Raw genomic sequence first — 9,988 nt, 5'->3', positions numbered from 1 at the left:
GGTTATTCCCGTTAACCCTCATGGGAACATGACGTCATTGGTGCGTGTAGAAAACCCGCCCCCATCTGTTCCGCTTGCCCCCCGACGTCTTTAAGTCCCTGTCACGCTGTATTGGACTGGACTCGAGATACGGTGACTGAGGTGACGTTCGCATTGGCAAAATAAGGTAAACACACGTACAATACCGGATGGATAAATTGATTTGAGGGAAAAATGCTAGTTTGCTCCTATTCTCTGTGTCTGTTACTGGGTGAGCACGGCGTGGTTTGTGCGGCGGAGAGGACGTAGCGGGGGGCAAGTGTATGTGTGAGCAGCTGCAGAGCTGCGTCACTAGCCCCATAACAGGGGCCCGTTACAGTGCGCCGCTCCGTTACTGTCGCCTAGGTCCCGCTGTGGATTATTATTATTGTTATTCATATTATTGATATATCCCTGCTAAGCCGTTATGAATAAGAACTGAACACACAGGGGGTTGTATTTTATGTTTTTATTCATCCGACGGTGACTGATCTCGCGTTAGGAAACACGTTTTTTATGTTTACGTCGTCCTGACTGCACCTTGCAGGCGTCTTCAACTAGACAACCCAGAGCGCCATTTTGAAAAGGGGCCTGCCAGTTACGGTACGCCAGGCACAGTAAGCGGTGTTGGGGTCACTCTGCTCTATTATGATTGCTTCTGTCAGATAACGGGGTTGAATGCATCAGCTGTGTGTATTACCGTATTATCTCGTTATCGCATTATCTATGTAACCAAGCGTTAGAATAATATATACTCAGAATATTGACATGCTCCATGGAATTTTCCATCACCCCCATGTCCTTGTATTAATTAGCCCCAGGGTTGAAGCAATGGTTTCTGTCAACAGTCGTTTACTCTCTTGACTGTTTGTCTCTTTGTAAGAAGAAACTTTGGCTACGTAGGGATTTTATTTTATATGTAATTTTTTCTCCCCTCTCCATTTTATTATTCTTCTCCATCAGCACTGCCTCAGTTGTGAAGAAATGAAGCTGACATCAGTAGCCATGCTGTGTCTGGGCCTGCTTTTGGCTCAGATCGATTTCTCCCAGGCCAAGAGGGGTGGAGGCTTTGGGAAACCTAGCTTTGGCCTTGGCTTTGGGAAACCCTCCAACCGTGGTGGCAGCTCCAACCGAGGCAACACCAACACCAACACAGGTCGCAAACCCAGCTGGGACACCAACTCTCAGCCTGGAAACTACCCAAGGCAGCCCCAGAACCCTCAGGGTGGGTACCCCAACCAGGGAGGCTATCCCAGTTATGGCGGCTATCCTCCTCAAGGAGGGTACCCTCAGCAACCTGGCCGAGCTGGCTATCCCAATCAGGGCAGTTACCCTAACCAAGGTGCCTACCCCCAGGGTGGCTATTACCCCCAGGGTGGCTATTACCCCCAGGGTGGCCATTACCCCCAGCAGCCAGGAAGAGGAAACTACCCTAACCAATACCCAGCTGGTGGCTACCCTGCTGGAAGGTATCCAGCTGGGGGACATGTAGCACAAGGCTGCACGTATGGAGGCAATGGCGGTTATGGAAATTGTGGAGGTTACTCAGGGGGATTCTTTAACCCCAATCCAAATAACAAAGTCCTGAGTCCTCACTATGGAGGAAGCTATGGATATGGGGGGTATGGACATGCAGGTGGCTCTCCATTTGCCCGTTCAGTTCAGGGAATGGGTTTAGGTCCATCTGTTAAATCCAAAGGATTTGGGAGTAGTGCTTTAATGGCAGCAGGAGCAGGGGCTGTGGCAGGGATGGCTATTGGCTATGGACTTGGAAGATTCCCCCGTCCTCCCTTCCAATTCCACAGCCCCCAGGAGGAGTACTACTATAACCACTACATGTATAAGAGATATGGCACCAGGTCCACTGATGAGAATGACTACAGCAGAGACTACAAGTTCAGTCAACCTTCTATAACCTATGACAACTACATGGATGCTTGCGTGAAGAGAAAAGATCTGCTGCCTGAAGAGCATACACAAAGAAATAAACCGGCTGTTGTTACCACCACCGTGTCTACTACCACAACTGCGGTCACCTTGGCCTCAAATGATGGCAACAACACAATGGAGAGTAACAGCACTACAGAAGAGAAATCCTTGACCCCTTCACCTCTGACTCCCAGCCCCACAAGCCAGTCTAAAGCCAACCCCCTGCCCCCAGTGTTGGACAACGCTGGCGAGGATGACACAGATGACGTTACAGTCAGCATCGTGGAGGTCGGCTACCCAGCCCTGATTGAGCAACTAAAGGCCAGAAGGTGTGTGGAGCTGTACATGGTATACTCAGAGAGATTTTTAGAGAAGCAGACACAGGATAAGAGGAAAATAGATCTCAGGGGAGGAGCACAGGGACTGGGGATGGGTTTCCTGGAGCTTTTGACTGTGGTCACCATCACTGTGTTGATGCTGCTGAATAACCACATGCTACCACTGCACTGAGACAATTGGCAGAGGCATCGATGGAATGGATGAAGATGGAGAATAAGTGAAATTGCATCATAAACAGATGGAGAGTTGGGGAACTACTGTGCTCCAGTGATCATTCAGAGTGTAATTTAAGGAACAGATGGGGTTTGTTTGCACTCTGAGTCATCAGGATGCTCCCCATCATATGTGTGGATTTCTGCTTTTTTTCTATCTTTTTAATATCTTCTTTATATTGCAAGCTCAGGCATGTGCACAATCCTACAAAGTGGGTCCACATACTACATCCCTGGACGTTTAGTTCCAAGTAAGAAAAGGAATGATTGGATCTGAGAACAGCCTGACTACAACCCTTTCATAGCCCATTTCCATTCCCAGGAGAGGAAAATTCAATTAATTGCACAACAATTTAACTAGATTTCAATGGGCTCTGGAAAACTGGGCCATTAAAGTCCATTTAGATTGCGTTCTCTTGACAAGAGTCAAGGGAGTTGACATGATCTATAGTGAAGTCATCCGACTGGCTCAGTTAAAACTGCAGTGTTTGGCATGGAAACATTTAGTAGTCTGAGTGATACAGTCGTGTGCAATACAACCACATAGAAATTAAGTAGCTCTGTGATTGGTTAATACCTCAACATTTATGATAGTAATCACAGAAAACCTTTTTTTTCATAATTAGTTATTCATTAGTGTACAGGTTTTGTTTGAATTATCTTGTCATATAGAAATGTTTCTTTAAGAATGTTTTGGTCATTTATTTTTTCCGTTGTGCTTACTCAGTTGCGAGGGACTATGAGGGTAAGCTTGCACCTGTGGGGCCGGCCACGGTGATGATATGATAAACAAAACTGTTCCATGACAATAGAGATGAAACATTAGTGTAGTGTGTAACAACACTGGGATGGGCACTGGTTTTGATGGTGGAGCAGTCTCCTTCAGACACTAACCATAGTTGGGAGATGATAAAGGAATGGTGAATTAGGCTACATGTTAACAGCTGACATTGGAACTCATTTACTACCAGCAATAACTACAGCCTAATCTTGCAGTGTATTAATAGTCTAACAAGTCAGTTTCACAGCGAAGGATCATGCACTGTGAGGGTGATTCTTCATTTAAGAAGCAGCACAGGAACACGTTTTTACCATTGCTTCAAACTGGGGGCTGAAATGTGTGTCGTCAAGGTTCAAAGGAATTTCAAATCAAAGCCTGGCTGAGATTCGAAAAGCAGTTAAAAGTTACTTTTTAACTGAGGTAACCTGATGAACTGATGGCTCTGGAAAAAGAATCTGCAAACCCCCAAGCTTCAAAACTATAGTAATCCCTGCTTCAACACGCCGGCAGATGTAATGACCGCAGCACCCCTTGCTCAGTACTTGGGAAATTAACATTACTTATGGTACCTTTTACATATGCAAGTATTTTTGTTGTTGTTGCGTTTGCAGTTTAATGTATGTTGAATGTATTGATTTATCATCTCCTTTCATTGCACCTTATGTTCTAATGCTTTTGTGGTTATTGTAAAGGCTTCATCTCCCGCCCGTCCCCGGTAAGCGTTTTGACCTTAGATTGTAATGCAAGTGCTCTTAAGCAAGGCTGTCGATGTGCCAGTGTTTAAACATACTTGGATGCAGGGTAATCATCTCCAAACCAGCGTTATCGAAATAGCAGTTGGCAGCATTTGAACTCAAAATCTGACCACTTTCTTGTGATTTTTTTTTTTATTATTATTGTCAGCAATAATTTTCTCTACATCAACTATCGTATTGTGACGTTACATCTCTGTCCCTACATGGTGTCTTGCTGTGAATGTAGTTGAAATTCTTACATATCTGCTGTAAGGACATGGATGCCTTTTTTTGGTACTCCCTCTGAGGTACTCTGCAACTTCTCCACCGTCCATTTCCCTTTTCATACTGAACGGTTTCGGATCCATAGAATCGGCTCGGCTTTTCAGTCCACTTCCACAAACATTTTTTTTATTCAGACAAGACTGGACAGGTGGCTGTGCTAGGTACCCTGGGTGTGTTCCCATTTGCTGGACTTTCTACTGAATACTGTTGTTGACTTGCACTATTCCCTTGCACTGCTTACGTTGTCTAATAAACGTATCAACATCACTAACGTGCTTTCTCTGTGTTTTCCTTGTGACAGTATATCACGTCTTCAGCTTGGTGCATAATAAATACAGCGGCAGAATTGCTATTGACAAATCACGCGTGAAAATAAACAATGATTGATTCTTTTATTTTGCAGAAACACAAGCTACAAAACACAACTATGCAGCCTGCAGCAGTAATAAAAACAATTTACGATTACTGCTGCAGGCTGCGTAACTGTGTTCTTTGTCGGTCCTTTTGAAAGAGCAAGGCAGTTGTTAGACTATGTTATTCATAAGGGATACCTGAGAGGCTTTGCTATTGCAGCCCCGCCACTGTTAAATGAAATAAGACTGCATTTATATAGCGCTTCGAAGCATTTTACAATGTGTGCCTCACATTCATGCACTGATGGCAGAGCTTGCCATTGCAAGGTGCCAGCCTGCTCATCAGGAGCAGTTGGGGGTTCAGCGTCTTGCTCAAGGACACTTCGACATGCTCTCTGAAGGAGCCAGGGATTGAGTTTGGTAAATGCAGAGGAAGTGAGTGGCATCAGAAATACTTTATTCATCCCCGAGTGGAAATTGGGTCCCATTACAGACACTCGCGCTCTAGTAAAGAAAAGCAAGAAAATAGAAAAATATAAATAAAAGATCAAATAAGAGGCTAAGACCACTCCCTATACAAATTAGAAGTATATATATTTTAAAGATGCATATATACGTATCGATATATGAACATTCAGTTTTTGGTCAAACACTTTTACCTAAAAATAAATGATGGGACACAACCCTCACTTTGACACTTTGGGGGGGGGGGGGGGAGTGCAAGTATCACTGGCTGTTTTGTTCGTTGTGATGCAAAAAAAATAAAATGTGACTTTGAATCACCTCTTCTACTTTGAGAGCCTCAATAAATACAAGCTTTGTTCTAACAGCAGTCTGGGCCACGAGCGACCGAGGGGCTCTTGGCACAGACGGAGTCATGCCTCGTCTCCCTGCCCTTTGTCATCCTCCCTCCGGCACACATCCGATGCGGCTGGACAGGAAACAGTGGTTGGGCGCTTCATTATGGGGATGTTGACGTGAAAGCTGTAGCTGGATTTTCCTGTTCCACACAGGCTGTCTGCCAGTAGTTTTGTTTGTGTATCCTGGCGGGTGTTACATTTCCAGTTTATTATCCCACGAGCTCCGCTAATTATCTGACTGGGAACGCCGCAGCATGTGCTGCGATGAGTACACGCACACATGCCTATGGGGATTCATATCAATTGTACTCAACAGACAACAGGTAAAAGAATCTTCCCCTGGAATAACTCAGAAAATACAATCCAAGTCAACTCGGTTTTTGTTTTCTATTTTTGGTTTTAAATTTATTGAACACTGTTGCGTGGCGGCACAGTGGTTAGCGGGGTCGACCCACAGCAAGAAGGTCCTGGGTTCAAACCCCGGGGTTGTCCAACCTTAGGGGTCACCTCAGGTCGTCCTCTGTGGTGGAGTTTGCATGTTCTCCCCGTGTCTGTGTGGGTTTCCTGCGGGGGCTCCGGTTTCCTCCCACAGTCCAAAGACATGTAGGTCAGGTGAATCGGCCGTACTAAATTGTCCCTAGGTGTCAATGTGTGGGCCCTGTGATGGTCTGGCGGCCTGCCCAGGGTGTCTCCCCGCCTGCCACCTAATGACTGCTGGGATAGGCTCCAGCATCCCGCAGCCCTGATCAGGATAAGCGGCTTGGATAACGGATGGGCACTGTTGCAAAGTGAAACATTTGATCCTCGGTAAAGCGATGGCATCTTAAAACGATTCAAAACATGTTACGAAACATTTATTCAGTCGAGTTACATCTGTCTTTTTATATATGAGAATAGAACTGAGCACATCTCTAATGTACATATAAGCAATAACAGGATGGATATTGGTAAACACAGGATGAAGTGGCTGGCTGAGATGAACTACGCTGGCCGAATGGCATTAGCATGTAAACGGTGTAGCTGCTCTTAATTAGCTCTACTGCTGTACAGTGCTTTTGCAGTTTTTCTCGATTCCTTTGGCACATTTTTCCATTCACAGTTTACTTTTTCAAAACCGCTCACACACAGCCCTTAACAGAAGACGAAATGACCGAAACAGCATATGACGTTTGCAGAATGACACCACCTTCTCAAAACTTGTCACCCATCAAAACCAAACATTTCCATCAAAACCTACCATTTGCGCTCAATTGAAAATGTATGTTTTCTCGTTTATTTAACAACGGATAAAAAAATTGAAACTACAGCTATCAATATCAACCTCTGCAACCACCACTTCAACTTTTGTGCAGCTCCTTCACAGTACTGACCGTTTTACCACCGACAACCATACTACAATTTGGGTTTTGTACCGAGCGCTCTTACGTAGGGAATATACCGTCAGAAAGTATTTGAAATTGTGTATTTTGAAAGTCAGTTGCTCTGTTGTAATTGGCTTCAGGGAAACCGCAGTACTGCATTGTGTTGTGGCAACACACTTTACAAAAGTATAGAAATGGTTGTTGCCAAGAGTGCAAATACAGTGAAACACTGTAAAGTAAACTGACTGTAAAGGTTGGCAAAGTGACTTACCCATTTTCATCGCAGAATGTATGAACAATTGATGCCACAGTGCGACGGCTCAGGTTTGGCTGAACCCTTTGGCCAGCCTCTCTCATGGAGAGGCCATGATTGACTACGTGATCATTGACTGTTGCCCTCATTTCATTAGAGCATCTTACACAAACGCCATTTCCCCTGACAGGGGGCCCCTCTACCTCTACCATGACCTCTTCCTCGCTGAGGTTGTTGGTGGCGGCCTCCTCGATCCATGCTTGGTATCAACTTCAGTCTATTGACCTCTTTCATAGGTTGAGAACTAATTGATGAATTGTTCACAGACAGTTCACACAGGTGCTGGCGATATTGAGAGTTGAGAGAGCAGTTTCAGTAGGCTGCTGCTGGGTGTCTGCAATGTGTTGACATGGTTATTCAATTAGGTTTCGTGTCTCTCTCTCTGAGAAGTGTGTTAACTGTTTTGAAAAGTGTGTTAAAACTCAAAGAAAACCGTGTGAAAGCAATGAGAAATAGTTAACCCAGTCGCCAGAGAAGACTCTCGCTGTGCAACGAAGGTGTGAGCATTAGATTTAAGTTGATCCATGATTCGCTAAATGTGTGCAAGCAATCAAGAAAAACTGTAAGTCTTGAGGTAGACACAACCTGATGAAACACTGTCCTCTATTCTTCTGTTGTCTCTTTTCACACGCAACACTGATTTCTTACTGATAAAAATCACCCCATTAAGAATATCTGGGCGTCTCACAAAATTCTCATATCATACTATAATCATTACAATCATCATCATTATTGACATCATCATTAACATCAACAACAACTATATATGTAAAGGAGCTACAGGCCGAGATACAAAGGGAAGTGAATTGGGAGCAGAGCAGGATTTTCTCTCGTTTTCCAGCTTGTCACGTCTCAGACAGATAGATTACAGAAGAGTCTTTTCTCAGGTCCAGCTGTGAGAACCGGGGAAGGAAAAACCTTTTTTTTTTCTCTCCTCATGAATCACATTCATGTGATCTTACGATGCCTCGAGGACAAAACTCTTTTGGTTGTGAAGGATGGACCTTCCAACGGTCATGTTTATTTTGTTGTTGTTCATGCTCTCTTTGTGTCTTGATGCACGCTCAATAACCCCGGTAGGGAAACCACGGAAAGTCGAATCAGTTTATTTGGATGCAACGTTTACTGAGAGAAACGTTTCATCACTCATCTATGTGACTTCTTCAGTCTAAACTGACTGCAGGTATCCCCACCCTTGTAAACAATAAGGGTGAGGATACCTGCAGGTGGTAGAACTGCTCACAGAGGAATTGGGAATGGTTGCAATCGCAGCATTGTAAGATGGAGACAGATGTACTCTTAGCCCCCCCCCCCCCCCGGTTCAGGGATGGTCGTTCCTTCTTAACATAGGTGGCCTCTTTGACTCCCCGTTCAAACCATCGTTCCTCCTTATCAAGGATGTGCACATCCTCATCCTTGAAAGGGTGCGGTCAGCTGAGACCGATGAAGTCACTTTAGTTGAGTGATGAAACGTTTCTCTCTCAATAAGTGTTGCATCCAGATGAACCAGTTCAACTTTCTGGGATGCTCACTTTGGGTTTTTATGTTTTACTTAATCTCAACCCATGGGTTATTGATTCAGGTTAGGTGTTGTGACAGGAATCTGAGTGTCTGTCTTTGGGTTTTACAGTACATCTCCATCAGTCTACAACACTTACAAGACTGCCATCCAGTGGCCCATCAGGAGGGACATCAGGGAGCCAATGACCACAATGACGCTGTTATAGATGGGACCGCTGGACTTTCCAGTGTAGTATTCCATATCTCCAGACCCCTCTGGCTCATAACCAGGCCTGGGGCCATAGCCTCCACTGTGGCGTGGGTAGCCATACCCGCCTCCAAGTCCTCCGTATCCATAGCCACCGTATCCCCCCCCATACCCGCCGCCATACCCATACCCAGGGCGACTCAGAGCAGACCCAAGCATGGCTCCCCCTATGGCACCTGCTGCAGCTGCCCCGGCCATTTTACCCGTGCTGGAGCCACTGCTCTGGACAGGGGCAGGTCTGTAGGCCTGGCCGCCACCGCCACCCCAGCCCCTGTTGTATCCACCGCCTCCACGACCAAACCCACCGCCTCCGCGACCGAAGCCTCCCCCGCGTCGGGCCTCAGTATGAGGTAAGAGGGCGGCCAGGAGCAACAGGCAGGCTGCGACAGCGAGAAGGGATTTCTGATGGCGGGGCATTCTTCTCCCCCTGAAAGAACAACACAGTGGATACCATTTCAAACAGCTGCATTGACTCTGTTCACGTTTTTGCTTTGTGATAGACGTCACTGAATTAACAGCTCATCCATTTATCGCCTGTGTAGTTATTGGATGTGCAGAGCTCTTACACACACACACACACACACACACACACTGGTTACACACAAACACATACGCACACAGGCTGTTCTCGTCACGGCTTTAGCCCTTTGTAGCTGATTATGTGAGGGGTTGGTTTTCTTTGGCTGATGAGGAGCACTGCAGAAAATGTGAGCGCAGGCTGCTGCTCTAATCCAGCTTTAAGACTGCCATCCTCACTGCAACAATAGAACTTGACCCTGCAGCCAACAGACGACACCGGCTCAGATAGCTTTCATAACCTCTAATGCCTCTAATGAGGATTGGGTGTGGGGTAGTCTACTCCTGGGTCTGGTCGCAGCACGTCCACGGTATATTTACATCCACTGTATGACTATGTATAGGTAATTTATGCCATCCATTATTAGATTATCTCCAGAGTATGTAGTCAGTACTACTATTTTCGGCTGTTCCCATTAGGGGTCGCCACAGCGGATCATCCGTTTCCATCTCTTCCTG

The 9,988-nt window shown here is 45.7% G+C and overlaps 1 protein-coding gene across 1 annotated transcript; it reads left to right on the top strand.

The window, feature by feature from the left end:
- The first annotated feature begins 112 nt into the window (after nucleotides 1-112).
- On the top strand, nucleotides 113-4,565 carry sprn2 (shadow of prion protein 2). The gene is made up of 2 exons (XM_056287245.1): nucleotides 113-166; nucleotides 982-4,565. Exon 2 carries the CDS (start codon nucleotides 1,003-1,005, stop codon nucleotides 2,455-2,457), a length of 1,455 nt encoding a protein of 484 aa, XP_056143220.1. The 5' UTR covers nucleotides 113-166; nucleotides 982-1,002; the 3' UTR covers nucleotides 2,458-4,565.
- Nucleotides 4,566-9,988: the final 5,423 nt, after the last annotated feature.

This window comes from Lampris incognitus, chromosome 1, assembly GCF_029633865.1.
Source record: "Lampris incognitus isolate fLamInc1 chromosome 1, fLamInc1.hap2, whole genome shotgun sequence".
NCBI lineage: Eukaryota > Metazoa > Chordata > Actinopteri > Lampriformes > Lampridae > Lampris > Lampris incognitus.
Note: the sequence above shows the minus strand (reverse complement) of the source record. Positions and strands in the feature narration are given on the sequence as shown.

What these genes read in the sequence shown, in the direction of transcription:
- sprn2 (XM_056287245.1), top strand. Translation starts at nt 1,003, where the DNA reads ATGAAGCTGACATCAGTAGCCATGCTGTGTCTGGGCCTGCTTTTGGCT.